A 17,445-nucleotide genomic window follows, 5' to 3' on the forward strand; every position below is an offset into this window, starting at 1 on the left:
TGGAACCTGATACTACGCTTTCATCACGGCAATCGAGCGTATAAAATCACACATATTCAGATGTGACAATATCAACTGGTTAATTGAATTGAGATCATCATTCCAAGGTCGTCATCTTCTGGCAATTAGCGTGTGTTGTATTGTAACGATGCAAGGTAGAATGTTGTTTTTGATCCTGGACGAAGTGCTTAATGCTTAATGGCTAATGCGGTGAAGTAGTAAATACAGAATAGCTAATTAAGCTCAATTCTCTGTGATCGGTATGTGCTAGAAGAACTCCGAAGCTTGCATTATTGAAGAACTTGCATCCCCTGTTTGCATCCCCATCCATGGTGAATCGAAGCTGTCGTCATGAATCCACAGAACTCCACCTTCGAATTTGAAGATCCAATTCAGCGCAAATCTTTAGCCATCATTTTCATCGGAATAAGTATAACAGGCTTAGCTGGCAATAGCCTTGTACTCATCTCAGTCATACTTTGTCGTAAACTTCACAATTTGAATAACATCTTCGTGGTGAATTTGAGCATCGCTGATATTATAACATGTTCTTTACTACCAGTTAACGTCGTCATACTTTGGAATCCGATTGAAGACACGCCACCTGTAGCGGAATGGATCTGTACAGCTTCAACTGCTGTTAATTTCATCTGTGTTGGTGTGAGTGTTAATACTTTAGCCTCTATCAGTGTCATAAGATTGTTGGTGGTGACAAGGCCGTTACAGACTCATAAACCCAGGTAAGAAATTCATCACGTTTTTTAATTCCTGGTTAGTACACCTTAACACCTTAACAACATTTAATTGATTATGTCTCACGTAAGCTGTCAAGTACATTCCATGAAATCAAAATCAAACATTTGAACCGGACCAGTGTCTAAAGATTTCTTATATAATCGATTTGTGAACATGGTAAAAAAACTAGACATGTTTAGAAATTGATGGTTTATGTTCAGGAATTCAACATGTGATGCAGCCGCGTAACCAGCATTGTCAGTCCGGGGTGGGGCAAACGTCAGTCCGTATTTCTCCTCCCTAAGTTCCCTTTTCTTTTTTCCTCCGATCCCCTTCATCCCCTTTCCCTTCTCTTTCCCTCTCCTTCCCCTTTCCCTTCACTTTCTCTCTTTCCTCCCCCTTTCTCTTCTCTTCCTCTTCTCCCCCTTCTTTCTCTCTTTTCTCCCCTTCTTCTCGTCCCGATTTTCCCGCTTCTACATCCCCATTTTAGGTGACCCCCCGCCGGCTACGCTACTGATGTGATGTCTAGTAATTTAAAGTGGATATGTCTTTGGAATGATGCAATCTCCAGGTGGATAAGAGTAATGCGTAAGCGTAATGTTACAACAGAAGAAATCGATTTCGAAGTCAAAAGTTCTCATTTTACACTCGTTTTTATCCTTCTACAGATGGTTAATCCGTTTGTGGATTTTGTTTACATGGCTCTTCCCGTCTGCAATGATACTATTACCTGCACTAATTCTCCCTGGCGGCTTTGTACTGGGATACAACACCAAATATGGAGTTTGCACACAGAAGTCTTCACATCCGTACATTAGTATCTACAACGGAATTAATTTGCTTACATTTTTCTTACCGCTCGTTGTTATTATCATGTGTTACACAGCCATATTCATCCGCCATAGACATCATTCGAAGAAAATGATACAAAGTTCAGGTGAAAATATAAGCGATTCTAATATCAGCCTCTCTAGTATATATTCAATTTCACAATTTGTCAAGCACACGTCAGATACCAGAATAAAACACACAATGATGTTCAAGATACAAAGGCGCCAAATTCAAATTACCAAAAACATGTTGTGCGTAGTGTGTGTTTTCATCTTGTGTATCTTACCATATGTGATTGTGGCACAGAAGATAATACAAGGTGATATTGTGGTAAGACTGGTCCCATATTGCGGCGCTTTTATCTACCTGAATTCGGCAGTCAACCCTTTTATATATGCTAGACACCCAAACTTTCGTCGTGTGTTTCGCCTAATGCTGACCTGTAACTGGAATGAGATTCCTCAGCCGTCAATGACTTTGAAATTTCTGACGAATTATCGGATTTAGGACAAAACTATTGATTACCAGACCTGGGAGAGTTCTACCCATGGCATGTATGGAAGATGGTAATGTGGCTGCACACAACAGTGGAGTTGCTCCAGCGATGCCCTCAATTTTTCTCTAATTTCTACTTTTTGCATGATTTTTATGTCGAATGTGTCCATTTCACTCAACTTTACGAGGCTTCGTAAGTCTCAAAATCGTTCGTAACTTACGACGAGTCGTAAGTTCCATTTCACTCAATTTACTTACGAACGGTACCCTTCGTAAGTAATAGGGATTTATTACAGGGACCATTCGTAAAATTACGTCTAGTTACTTGAGTTACGAAGGGTTAAAAGTTTAGTGAAATGGACCCATGGTGTACTAAAATACCATGTAAAAGACTAAGCATGAAGTTCTTTTATCATATACGCGTATATTTGGGGGCGCGAGCCCCAGGGGTAAAAGCAGGGGCGGCAAAAAAGAATGCTGTTCACTTTTTCAAACCATCCAAAAAATATTGGATCAACCTTTTCGGGCTGTTGATGAAGGGTGCGGCAAAATTCACATTTTCTCCAGCCCCCTGTAGGAGCGGCCTGGGTATGCCGCTGTTTTATTAAAAATAATATTTAAGTTTTTTACAATAAACCCGGAGATCTCCGGTTTTATTCCGAGTTCACCGATGGAATGATCATGACATGTCTCGTGCATGTGTACCATTGAATCAGTGACGTATAAACTGTGTATATATCGATATTCGTCTTTAGTTATACGTCTAATTTATACGACTTAGCTGCGTAAAACTCCGCTCAATAACGATGTTACTGTTATTAAAGCATTTCAGGCCTAGTGTTTCACATGGTATTTTAGTGCACGCATTGACGATAATTATGGACAATGGGCAATTTTCTTCGTGTTACCTCATTTGTTTTGCTCGAAATTGAAAGGGGCACAATGTGATCAGTGAAAACTAATATTATGTACAAAACAAAATAAGAATATATTCTTTATGGAAATCACACACTATTGCTTTGATCGCACTTATCCCAATTTTGTGGTCGGTTTAGCAGTATCACGAAAAGCATTCGACACGACCTGGAGGGATGGTCTTTTAGCGGTTGCTTGGAAACTAGGGATTCGTGGTAAAATGCGGAAAATTATTTGTAGTATGTACGAAAATGTTAAATCTAATGTTAAATTTGGTGATATTGAAACCGATTTCTTTCATGTTGAAATTGGCCTGAAACAGGGCTGCGTGTTATCACCAATTTTGTTTTGCATTTACATTAATAAACTGGCCAAATTAATAAGAAACGAGGACGTCGGGGTCTGCATTTGTGGTATCCAATTAGGCTGCTTATTCTGGGCAGATGATGTTGTTCTTATGGCTGATAATGCAGATGACCTCTAAAAAGACGTTGAATATTGCGAATTCCTTCTCCAAACATGGAAGCTTAATTTTAATCATGAAAAATCAAAAGTGTTAGTGGTTGGGGAAAGGATAGATAAGGAAAAGTTATGGTACTTAGGTAATGAATGTATCTCTGAATGTGATAACTACAAATATCTTGGGGTTTACATTTCTAGGAATTTGCCTGATCATCTTCATATCAATGAAACAATTAAAAAGGGTAATAAATTAACTGCATTAAATCAATTATTGATCGTCACGATGATTTCAACAGGGTTTATTATGGCGACATTTTATGGAAGACGTTAGCACTCACTACCAGCTTAATCAATTGCTCAGTGTGAGCTTGCGGGAGCAACCCTGATATCAAGAAAACTTACATTATTGCAAATGGCAAGATATATTTTGAAGGCACCAAGAAAGTTAGAAAATGATTTGTATGCCAAAAACTTAAGTAATTTATGGTTCCTTTTCATGGCTGGAGACCTTGACACCAAGCTCCATCTAATGCTTGGTGACTCTTTTAAGGGTGTCAAGATAAGTTGTGTCGTACAAGTCATTTTCGACAGGTTTTGCAAATCGTATCTTAAACGTGCACATGGTGCATGGGTATATAGAACTGAACTTCTTAAAAAGGTTTAACTCTAATAATACTCTATCAATCATGTAGTTCTTATTTATTCTTATTTTATGTACGTATATGTGGGATATTTATGTATCCTATTGTATATATCTCTGGGAGGTATACCGCTTTTAGCGTGTGCCACTGTTTTGAAAGTGTTTTCCAATAAACTATTATTATTTATTATTATGAAGTCCACAAGATCAGTAAAGGGCCAATTTGCACCCTATCCTTTACTGCGGATCCCCGCGGTAGGATTACAAGAGATCGGTTTGTAATTTTAATGGCTCAATACAGGGTGATCCAAAAACAACTTTACCCAATTTCAAAGGTTAATTTCTCAAAGTTGACCAGTCTGTTTCAAATTGTTGCTACGTATTCTGAAAGACAGCATTCTTAAGAGTATTTAGTGAAAATATGAATGAAAAGGATTTAAAACTGTGGTGCCAGTTTTAAGTCAAATGGTCAAAAGTGTTTCCACGTGCTATGCTGGGTCACATCACTTACATTAGAATGTTTTTGCGGACGTGATGTTGCACCCATACGTTGGCATTTTCACATGGAATTGAGGAATGGGATGTAAAGTTATGTTAGAAGTGCTAGCATTAAATAACTGCTGGAAAGAAATGCAGCTAATATAATGCATTCTTAATTAAAGATTGCAGAAGAGAAAGAAAGTATTCCGTTATTTTGGGGGAAAGCAATACCTACACTACCAAAACTCTCTATTGCCTGTTAGCTCACACTGCATTCCCTATGACCTAACTTGTCATATTTCTGCAAAGTTGTTAATATCCACAAGACCTTCTACGTCGTATGTTTGGAGAATTATTTACGTTATAACACCAATTTGTTTGTCTATTGCCCGGGGTCTATTGCTTATTTCTAACATTCTTACACTAATGCATAATTTTATGGCAAATTGTACAGGCATATGGTAACACTACGGGATTCTCATGAGAGTAGCAGCGCTGCTACTCTCGAGTACCCACGTCGGCCACCAGACCCTTGTGGCCCGGCAAGCCGGCTGCAACTCGCGAATACCTCGTGGCGTAGGTACTTTGAAGGTACTCCGAGTACCGACACTGGTACTTACCTGCCAGGTAATATGCAGCTGAGTACCTACGTGGGTACTTTGGCAAGAAAATGAGGCAAGTGAGTTGCCGTTTCTTATTTGTTTTTGTTGCTATATTGATTTATACTGATTAATATGTTCTTGATTTATGTTTCTTATTTGTTTTGGGGCATTTTTAAGCGGATAAGTTAAGTAGGCCTAGGCCTTTTAGTAAATGAGTAAATAAATAAGTAAATAAGTAAGTAAACAACTAACTAAAGGAGTAAGTAAATAAATAAGGCAATAGGTAAACAAATAAATAAGTTATTAAATAAATAATTACCCAACTTGAAGTAAATAAATAAATAAATAAGGAGATTGGTAAACAACTAATAATAAAGATAAGTAAATAATTAGGTAAATAATAATTAAATGAGTAAGTAAATAAACAAGGAAATAGGAAAATAACCAAGTAAGTAAATAAGCAACTAAATAAATAAATAAATATCTAAATGAGTAAGTAAATAAATAAGTGAAGATAATAAATAAGTATATAAACAACTAAATAAAAAATCAATAGTGAAATAAGTAAAGAAAAAGTAAATTTATAAGTAGGCCTACATAAATAAATAAGTAAATAACTAAATAAATAAATAGGTAATAAATAAATGAGTAAATAATTAAAGCAAATAATGATTCAATGAATAAAAAACATATGAACATGTCAATAAAATATATGATTCAAATCTTTTCTAAATATTTCTGAAAACTAATAAACTTACTAAATAATTAATTAAATAAGATAAAAATTACAAATGAAAACAACCAAGCTGAGCAACCAGCCAAGCAAACAGCTAACTAACCAACCAAGTAAACAATCAAACAAACATAACACCGATACAAAAATAAAAGCACAAGAAAATAAATAACAATCTTCAGGTTTTGAACAAGGCAAAATCTTCACATAACATCGGTCTAAGTAACATGCTAAAACATTATTAACATAACAATGATGATGGTAATTTGGTATTAACAAATTAAAGTGTTATTTTCTTAACAGAACAAAACGGAAAACAAAAGAAAAACGACGGGATTATAATGTAACACTGTCGCCGGCGTACGGAAAAACTGCATTGTGCAACAAGCATTATTGCATCCATCATAACAAATTAATAATTCCACTTCAACGCGTTCGTGTGCAAACCTTGTTGAACGCGTAGTCGGCCGCGTAGTTGTATCATAGGCGCGCGCGCCTTGAAGTCAATGAACTTTACGATCGAAGGATTTTGGCGACGGAGTACCTCGCGGGTGAGTACCTTCACTGCTACTTCACTGCTGACACATGGGTACACCATGTATGCGGTTACTGTGCAGGTACTTCCGCTGAAGGGCCTTTGAAGTACCCCCGACTATGGTGTGCCTATAAGTCACCTACTCGGTACATCGCAGTTGACTCTTAGGTGACGTATGGCGGAGTATCCATGTAAGTACTTTGCTACGGGGGTATCTACAGTATGATGACCGATGCTGGTACTTTGGTGTAGTACCAACGTCGGCCACAAAGGGTTGGGTACTCGATAGTAGCAGCGGTAGTAGCCGCGAAGTAACATTGCAGCAGAGGTACTACGTCGCCAGGAATTTTGTAGTGAATGAAGGCATGATTTTAATAACGGGTATTAGTGAATTCTGCACTTGCAATAAACTTTTTTACAGTGAAACAAAGCACCATTCATTACTTGCCAATTTCCTCCACCAATTTTATATAACGCTCTAAAATAAATTAGAAAAGAAAATTATTTGTGCAGGTATCGGCTTGATGAATTTCCATATTATTTTTTTAGCCAAAAAAATATATTGTTTGGTTGCCCTTCCGAGACAAAAATTTGGAGGGTCGGTAGGTCGATCCTTTTTCGATTGTTTTTTTACAGTTTCAAATTTGCCGCTTTTGGCCCCATGGACCAGATCGTGTCACGTATGAGAACTGCTCCCGGAATTGCATTTTGAATACGAGGAATGTCCTTCTGATATCAAATAACTTTGATTTATTTTTTAATTCGCGATATAACACACATTTTATGGCAAACGATTGAAAATTGATATTTTTGAAATTTAATACTATAATAGTCCTCGAAGTTAATTGTATAAATCTAATGATATTTACTAAAAGTGTATGTAGCTGGGATGAAAAGCCGTCTATCGTATGAAAAATTTGACCTTTCATATTGAAGATATAGACTTTTCCCCAAAACACCTTAAAAATGTAGGTCTTTAGGACTGTTAAATATCAAAAATATCAAATATTAATAATGTGTCATAAAATTTGTATTAAATCGCGAATTTCAAAAAATCTGAATTATTTGATGAAGGACATTCCTCGTTTTCAAAATAAGATTCGATATGTCTGATGTGCTCTCAGGTCCCACAAAAAACGTTGCTATCCGATTCCTTAATGAAGTCTTATTTAGGCTACCATGTTTATTCGCTCTAGTTATAGATTTTATATGACCGTCCCAAAATTCAAATACTTTTGTAAAATGTATAATTATTATCAAACATCAAATCCCGGGCATCAAATACGAATCAAACTCGCATTTTCACATCAATGCTGGCTCAGACGGTGTCCGCTGGCCTCTCTGCCGTAAATTCGGCGTTGCCAATCACCTTTAATGGCACGAAGTACTGAAACCTTATTGAAAAGCCACCCAACTCTCCTTGTACCGTTTGATTTGAAGCCGTCTTTGATAAGACACAAATCGATAAAGGAGCCCAAAAGGGTGAAAAAATAACTATCGACCTGTTGCTACACCGTTTACGCTCTGTTTTTGATATCAATCAATCAATCAATCAATCAATCTTTATTTCATTCAAAATACAACAATACAATAACAGCAAAAACAACACATTTGAATGAGGAGATGCTCAGAAGGCCAAAAAGGCCTGAACAAGCACCCCCTTAACCTTAGCCTAAGTTTCTTAATTTGTCTAATAAAATACAATTACATACATACAAACACCCCCACCCTCTTTCATACATTCATGTAGAACGAACTAAGCAGGAAAAAAAATGATGAATAAAGAACATGCAGAATATAAATTAGGATTTCATAACATTTGCTCACGTACGTATATCGCACAAGAAAGCTGACATTTTGTGAATATAGTATAAATGCTAAGAGATCAGTGAATTTTAATCGATTTTTTGTTTTAAAAGGAGAAAAATAAAATAAGTAAATCCAAACTAAGAGGTATTAAGTGTACATTTCTATAAGGTTTGTTTTAATTTGGGATCTAAAGAGTTTTACTGATGTAGCCGTTTTGGCGCATCTGTCAATCGAATGCCATTTTCTTGGCCCGGCGGTTCTTATTGTTTTGTTAGCAAACTCTGTTTTTGTAAGACAGATCTTGTAATCTTCAGCGTTTCTTGTGTGATACCTGAGGTGATTCCTCTGCTCAACAAAATAACTATTGAAGGCCTTTGGTAACTGATTGGTATTATACTTGTACATAAAAGTGCTTAGTTCGAGATCATAACTATCATAAACATTAAGCAAATTGTAATTCTTGAAAATAGGGGCTGAGTGACTTAAAAAGTGACTATTCGATATCATTCTAAGGGCTTTTTTTGAAGTTTGAAAATCTTTTCCAAATATTTTTGACAAGTATTTCCCCATGCTAAGATACCATAGTTTATGTAAGGAAGTATTAAAGTACAATATAGTGAATACATTATTCGCTCGGGGACAAAATGTTTCAGTTGGTTTATTACACCAACACCTCTAGATATATTCTTTGAGATGTTGGTAATATGAAATTTCCAGGTTAAATTCTCATCAATTGTCACTCCAAGAAATTTGGTCTTATTCAACCTTTCCAGGATTACATTATCTAATATAATATTTTTAGTAACATTGTACAATACGTGTGATGTTTTGTGATGTGTACCAAGCACCATATAATTAGTCTTGCTTGCATTCACTGATAGCTTATTAGCCTTAAACCAATTATTTACTTCTTTTAATTCATTGTTGATAAGATCGTATTTGGACACAATGTCCTTATGTGAATAAGTTATAGTAGTATCATCGGCAAACAAGACAAATTTTAGAATGGTGGAAGTATTTATGATATCATTAACATACAAAATGAACAATAATGGGCCTAGGATGGAGCCTTGAGGTACTCCACATATTATATCTTTATGTTCAGATTTACAAGAATTGTAATACACATACTGTTTTCTATTATGTAAGTAATCTTTAAACCATTTTAAAACGTTTCCTCTAAAACCATAATGTTCCAGTTTATGTAATAAAATACTATGGTCGATAGTGTCAAAGGCTTTTGACAAATCTAAGAAAATCCCAACAGTTGTCTCATTGTTTTCGACAGCATTACTAATTTTGTCAATAAATTCCAAGATAGCCATATAGGTAGAATGTTTAGATCTAAAGCCAAATTGCTTATCATTTAGAATTTCATATTTATCAATGTAATGTATGCATCTGTTGAACACAAGCCTTTCAAGTATTTTTTGAAAAGCATGGCAGAACAGAAACTGGACGATAGTTTGAGAAAACTTCTGGATTTTCTTTCTTATAAATGGGAATTACCTTTGCGATCTTTAACTCATTTGGTACTACACCAGCAGTAATAGACAGGTTGAATATAATAGTTAATGGAATCGATATTTCCTTTGCAATCCTTTTTACCACGTAATTACCAATAGTATCGTGACCAGCACTCTTGTTTTGATTAAATTTATGTATTATTTTTATAACGTCTTCATCAACAATTGGTTTCATGTACATGCTACTGCTTAATGGGCTCTTTAAATAATCATAGTACTTCTTGCCATTTGTTGTAATCTTGGAAGCTAATTTAGGTCCGATGTTAACAAAATATTTATTAAATTCATTTGAAATTTTCTGGGGATCTGACACCGTTTCGCCTTCATCATTTTTGAATTTAGCTTGCATATTTCTTTTGTTGTTACGTCCAATAATACTATTTATTGTTTTCCATGTTTTTTGTAGATTGTGTTTAACAGATTCAAATTTCTTTTTATAATACTCTCTTTTTGATTTTCGTATTAACGTGTTTAACTTATTTCAATATGTTTTGAATGACTCAAGCGTTTCATCACATGGCTTTTGTATATACCTCTTATACATCTTATTCTTAGTTTTTATACTTTTGAGAAGACCTCTACTTATCCAAGGAAATTTTGGTTCTTTTTTATTATTACTCTTGTGTTTTGTCAAAGGCACACATTCATTATATACATTATTGAAAATACGTATAAACTTATTGTAACTATCATTTACATCTTCATTATCCAGTTCAGCATGCCAATTCACATTGAAAGTTTTTGCTTCAAATTATTTATATTACAAGTATTATGATTCCTCTTATAAAAATAATTTCTTTCATCAGGCGATGTTTTTCTTACTGCCCGATTTTTGAGTACTATAGTTAATAGATGATCACTGACATCAGTAACTATTATTTCTGAGTTTACATCGTGATTATTTGTAAGTATATTATCAATAATGGTTGCACTATGTTCAGTTATTCTAGTTGGTTTGTAAATTGTTGGCATGAACGAATATGAATAAACAAGATTAAGATACTCATGAGTTTGTTTGTGACAGTCATCCTTTAACAAGTCTATATTAAAATCCCCCATTAGATAGCATTCCTTATTTTCTTTAGTTATTTGATCAAAAATAGGACCAATATCTTTGATGAAATGCTCAATTTTCGTATGTGCACGATAAATAGCACCTACTAACATATTTCGTGTATTCTCTTTTCTATTTCTACAAAACAAGATTCAAAATTAGAGTTTGAAATACAAAGATCAGATCTCAGTTTATATTTGATTGAAGTGGAAATATATAAACAAACACCCCCTTTTTCTCTTTCTGTTCTGTTTGTATATTCCATATTATAACCATTTAAGTTGAAGTATTCGGATGGCGATTCTTTTAAGTGGGTTTCAGATAGGCCAATGATGTTAAATTCGTGATTTAAGGTCTTAATGTTTTCTTTCAATTTTTCAAAATTTTTCTTGATACTTCTAATGTTAACATTCAGTATGGAGAGTTCACTATTGGTATCAATATATTTTTGGCTGAATTCTTCCGGTGTTAAATAATTGCATTCTGGTATTTTGTTCATTTCAATAAATTCGTCATTTTTGTTATTATTTTGAAATCTAATTGGATTAAACATCATTTTATCATATTTGTCTATATTAATATCCGATACGTGGATTGTTTCTCCAGATTCATTCATAAGGTCATTATCGCCATCAGAATCCTCATCATTATCTATATTCACATCATTGATTTTGGAACATTTATTACATACATATTCATCTATTTTAAGTAACGAAATTTCCTTTCGACTGAGGTTCATACATTTCTTATGCACATAGTTTTTACATATTTTACATGAGAAAATTTGATGTTTCTTTTGCATGTTCTTTTTACAAACGATACATTTTTCTTTACCTGCCATTTACGTCTACACACATACAATCTTATAAAACAAATATAAATAATAAAAACAACAACAACAGTTATATATAAAATGTTATCAGTGAAAGAACCTTTTATGTCGTGAAGTTCTTTGCACGAGCAACTCAAATGAGTCTACAATAACGTATATAACGTATATAATGTAGGCGCATGCCCTTTTTTACGAGAATAAATTATTAAATATTGAAGGCCTACAGATACTTTTCTTTTAAAAAATGATTTCATTGTCATCAAACAGCAATACACACTATTATAAGTTAATACAATAGCTAGAATTCTTATAATAACTTGTCATGAAAGAAAACAAACTTCGTTAAACGAGTTTTCGATTTCATTCAAACAATCATGATCGTGTTTTTAGTTTATACCAGCTTTTTACACTTTTGGTTTAATCCATTGTCACCACCTTAATCATGTGTATTGCAGATCGAACATCGCCAATATTGAAATGAATTGGAAATCTACTTTGATTTTAGTGAATCAATATATCAATACAATCTTAACAAGCTAGTCTCATATTATGTAGACATGAAACTACCTGCAAATATCGCCATTTTAGATTCAACATAGTATTGTACATGTTATAGTAAAACATTTTAATAGGTTCAGTATCACTTCACTGTATGATTTTTTATGATACAAGTGCAATAGGTGAACTCATATTATATGAGTTTGTCCAGTCATTCGAGTTTATCAGTTTTTTCCCACTCAATTCTGTCATAGTCATCATCTGTTATTCTTCTCTTTCTGTTGCTGGTGTCAACAAGATCGGCGCCTTTTCTCCATAGTTTATTTAGATCTTCATAGCTAGTTACTGTCACTTTCTTTTGCGGTGACTTCTCATCTGCTTGGAAAACTACGTGTAAATTGAAACTAAGCAGTTGATCATCCTTGGCTTCAACAAGACGAATGATGGCGTATGTCATCAATTTCCTCCGACATGCAAAGCCTAAGCTTTATTTTACAACGATGGAGATGATGATGATGTTGATCATGGTGATGATCATGACGGCGATGATGATGATAATTATTTATGAAATGATTATGATGACATTGCTAATGTTATAACCTTTATTATATTGAACTAGGATCAAGGTCCTCATGTAATAATAATAATAATTATAATAATAATAATACTAACACTAATAATAATAATAATAACACTAATAATAATAATGATAATAATAATAATAATAATGACACTAATAATAATAATGATGATAATAATAATCATGCAGACCTACATTTTTACGAAAATCGGAGCAACTTTAATTTTTCACCCCTGTATTGACCTTAGACCTGCTGAGCCTCACAACTTGGTAATTATATATGGTACGCGCAAATATGTTACATTTTTGTGATCCTTAGACCCAGACGAATAATTTGACGTGTTTTATAGTGAATTTAGAGCATTTTTAGTTTTTGGGTTGGGGTCATTTTTAGGGTCACGGCGGTGTTCCAATAATTATAGCTTGGCAGACAAAATATTTGAATTCAGCATACCCGAATTAACCAAAATAATTTGGTTGCCAGCTGTTACGCGAATTTGCTGCTAGATGCTTAAATAAACACGTAATTTCCAAAATAGAACCAGTCGACACCATCATCATCGTTATCATCGTCATTTTTGCATGTCGGAGGAAATTGATGACATACGCCATCATTCGTCTTGTTGAAGCCAAGGATGATCAACTGCTTAGTTTCAATTTACACGCAAATTTCCTATATCAAAAATAGAGCGTAAACGTGGTAGCAACAGGTCGATAGTGATTTTTTCACCCTTTTGGGCTCCTTTATCGATGTGTGCCTTATCAAAGAGCTTCAAATCAAACGGTACAAGGAGAGTTGGGTGGCTTTTCAAGAAGGTTTCAGGACTTCGTGCCATTGAAAGTGGTCGGCAACACTGAAGTCACGGTAGAGAGGCCAACGGACACCGTCTGAGCCAACATTACCTCACTCAGCTTTATTGGGCAATCTCTGGCGCAGAAGAATTTGTATGGACATTGCCAAAATCCGGCTAAAAAAAAATCGTAAAATAGGCCTATAATCGTCAATTTTTATTACAATTTTTGGTTGTTTTGAGAATGCGAGTTTCACATTCGCATTTGATATTTAATTGTACACTTTATAGAACTATTTTGATCTTTATTCTTTATATTGTTTTAGGCATTAGTGTTTTAATGCTGCTTACATTTTAATCACAAGGAACGTTTAATATTCACTTGACGAATACCGGTGCTTTAAGGTGGTACTAAACCTCCTGATAAATTTTGTGACTACTTAGGGGTGGTGCAATAATTATGTGTACCCCGGGGGTGAATTATAGGGGGCAAAGATTTTTGGCAGGCCAAAGGGGGGGCAAGCATTTTTTGGCAGGTCGAAAGGGGGGGTCAAGCGATTTTTTGCAGGTTGAAAGGGGGGCAAGCAATTTTTGGCACAGATATTTTGGGCACCGTTTCTATATTATGCCCTAAAAAGGTGTAGGAAAACGCTACGAACACGTTCAAATATGCAAAATTTCCTGCTCGCTGCGCTCGCATTATATGTTAAGACAATTTAAGGTTTTAAATTCAGGGTTCCCCAAAATCTTGCATGTGTAGGGGGGCAAAGATTTTTGGCACGTCAAAAGGGGGGGGCAAAGGGTTTATGGCACGTCGAAAGGGGGGGGGCGAAGGTTTTTTTGCATGGCCAAAGGGGGGGGGGGCAAGCGGTTTTTGGGAGACCATTTTGAGAATTCACCCCGGGGTACACATAATTATTGCACCACCCTTAAAGTTATGTATATTATAGGGGCAAGGAATCCAATTACTTCACTGAAATTGCAGTGATTCAAGACAATTGGGTCATTTCATTAAGAAATGAGGTACATTCTTTTCTTATCATAAATAACGTACAGCTTGTCTTGAGTCACTGAAATTCCAGTGTAACTGGATTCCTTGCCCCTGTAATATAGGCCTACATAACTTTTGTTAACAGTGTATTATTACTTTTTGAGAAAAATGCAAAAATAGTCACAAATTTATCAAGGGATACGGTGTAGTACCACTTTAAGTCAAAGCGAACATTTCCACGCAAAACGGTGTTGTAAATCAAAACTACAAAAAAAACCCAAGAACTGTAATTTACATTGTAAGCAAATGTCACGGCCATTGAAACTCAACGTGAGGGTTTTGCTATGATTAACTCCACCATGTCTACAGTTTTACCAACAAATTTGCCAATTATTATGAGATTGTGCAGAATTTAATTATCAATTCGGTGCAAGACTAAACGCGCAACATCAATCTAATGCGAGCGGAGGACATGAGACTAACTAGGCTATTCGGCTTAATATATTTTTAGAAAAAATTAATGAAAAATATCAACGTTATTGCTACACTCTAAAAAATATTTTACTCAACACTGAGTAGAAAGGTCAACACAGCTCAACAGTTGAGTAAAACATTACTCAACATTGAGCTCATATTAGGTCACAACTCAACAAATGAGTAAATAATTAGTCAACATTGAGTAATTTTTTACTCAACTGTTGAGCTGTGACCTTTTTACTCAGTGTTGAGTAAAATATTTTTTGCAGTGTAATATCATAATTTGAGGGTATGATAAAAGCAAAATATTTCTGTTTTAGTTTGACCGTTTGTTTGTTAACATTTTGTCTTTATTTCCTTGCACGTATCTTAGCTTTGACTTTGTTATACATTTTTGAACTATATTTGATTGAAACAAATGAATTAAGACAATTACAACGTAATTGTTTTTTTCACAATATTTTAATAAACACATACATAATCCTATACATAGTTATCTTTATTATGACATTGAAAGACATTACAATGACATTACGACATAATTATACACAGGAAACAAGTTATCGTTATAAAATTTTGAAGTGAACTCTCAAATCTACGGCCCCTCATCAATCTTCACGAGCCAAAAATCAAATTGTAAAATTTTATTATTACACTGGTCCACATGTCCCTTTTGGGATTCCGTACATGTGTAATACTTCGTAAGACTGTCGACCGTCTGACTAGACTAATTTCATCACTCGTCTACGTTACTGGTCAGCTATCTAAATGTGTTTCTATATTATTTTAAAATTACGGTTTTCATTGAGGTTTTTGTTCATGGTGTCCAAGATCACACTAAAAATAGTTATACACCACACCCAGAAAACACAAAACGTTTTACAGAAAACGTTCAAATGTTGGGCTATATAAAGGGTATAAAAACGTTTTTAATAACATTCAAAAACATTTTTGAAAATATTCTAAACGGAATGTTATTTATGTGTTGAAAAAATGTTTCCCCAACGTTTTGAATAAACAATTTCAGAACATTTTTGTGTTTGCTAGGTAGGAAACGTTAAAACACACATGATAATAATTACTGATCCATAAGAGGAGAATTGCTGTGTATGTACAAAGTGTCAAACTGTATGTTCAGCACCAATTAGGCGGGACATCGGATTGATCTCAATATTAATTCTTGGATTAGCCGAGCTGCATGGCAAGTGCCATATTTTTGTTCCATTTTCAGCCAAAAATACTACAATGTATAGGCCAAATATATCAATATAAAGGTTTTGGCGTTTTTCCCCCTCTTGAAAATAATCATGCACACGAAACCATGGGGTCTCCTTGATAGAACGGTTAAAACACACCCCATTCCTCTTGTGTGTCAGCTTAATTTGTCTCAATATTTGAGTACCGACCAGGACTAACGTCATGCTCCCCTCCGATTTATTTAAATTACACTTGAAAAAATCGAGGAAGATGAACATATGGTCTGTAAATGTCCGTTCTGTATTCTTAAGACAACAATTTGAACTAATTTAAATTGTGTCTATTTTTAAAAGCGTTGTTACAGATGTCCCACAATTCCCGTCAATTTTATGTCGATTTTCCCACCGATTTGGTGTTGATTTAATCACCAACATGCGTGAAATAACTTTGTGACAAGTCCATAATCATCTGTTTACGACTTCAGAAAAATATACCACTATTAATGTTATTATAAAGACTGAGTACACTGTTTGGTCATAAATTCATGTTATACGTTTCTATACACATTAAAATATTTTTCATACAATTATTTTTCATAATTTTATATACAACAATTGGAATAAACAAGTCATTTTTACCATTATTGGGTTGTGGTCGAACACCATTATACATAGAGTATACATTATGCATTTAATTGCAATTCATTATAACTACGTCAAAATGTCCTATTTAGTAGTGTAGTCTATAGATGGAGCCTTTAGCCCCCCCCCTGAAAATCCCCCCCCCCCCCTCCCTCCATCTGAAATACCTGGTTGCACCACTTTACTGGTCTTAAGATGCGTTGCACAAAATCAATGTGCCCGTCTGTACATCCCTTTGATTTCTCATGAGTTATCTGCTACGCAATAATTATGCCTACTTTAGTGTAGTTCTCGTACGACGCATTCGTTAACGGAAGTGTCCGGCAATCACAACATTATCTCTTATAAGTTAGAAAAATAATTATCAAGCACGAATCACATGGTTTTATTTAAAACAAACTCATATTTAACTAATTAAAACAGCCATCTCTCAACACGCGATATTCAAAATTCCCGCGCCGAAATTGTCTAGAGCAATGACGTCCTAATAATTCAATGAAGCGACGACAAATGAGTACAAATAACCATGACGTCATTGCTCTAGAAAATTTCGGCGCGGGAATTTTGATTATCGCGCGTTGAGAGATTGCTGTTTTATTCGTTTTCATGGTTAATATGAGT

At 34.7% G+C, this 17,445-nt stretch overlaps 1 protein-coding gene across 1 annotated transcript; it reads left to right on the forward strand.

The window, feature by feature from the left end:
- Positions 1-327: 327 nt before the first annotated feature.
- Positions 328-2,073, forward strand: LOC140158367 (octopamine receptor beta-2R-like). Its single transcript, XM_072181459.1, has 2 exons — positions 328-740; positions 1,404-2,073. The coding sequence occupies exons 1-2, from the start codon at positions 352-354 to the stop codon at positions 2,071-2,073; spliced, it is 1,059 nt and encodes a 352-aa protein (XP_072037560.1). The 5' UTR covers positions 328-351.
- The last annotated feature ends 15,372 nt before the right edge of the window (positions 2,074-17,445 follow it).

The sequence above is a fragment of the Amphiura filiformis genome, chromosome 8, assembly GCF_039555335.1.
Source record: "Amphiura filiformis chromosome 8, Afil_fr2py, whole genome shotgun sequence".
In the NCBI taxonomy this organism is placed as follows: domain Eukaryota; kingdom Metazoa; phylum Echinodermata; class Ophiuroidea; order Amphilepidida; family Amphiuridae; genus Amphiura; species Amphiura filiformis.

What these genes read in the sequence shown, in the direction of transcription:
- LOC140158367 (XM_072181459.1), top strand. Translation starts at nt 352, where the DNA reads ATGAATCCACAGAACTCCACCTTCGAATTTGAAGATCCAATTCAGCGC. An exon ending in TTACAGACTCATAAACCCAG is followed by an intron (nt 741 to 1,403) that starts GTAAGAAATTCA and finishes ATCCTTCTACAG; the next exon opens with ATGGTTAATCCGTTTGTGGA.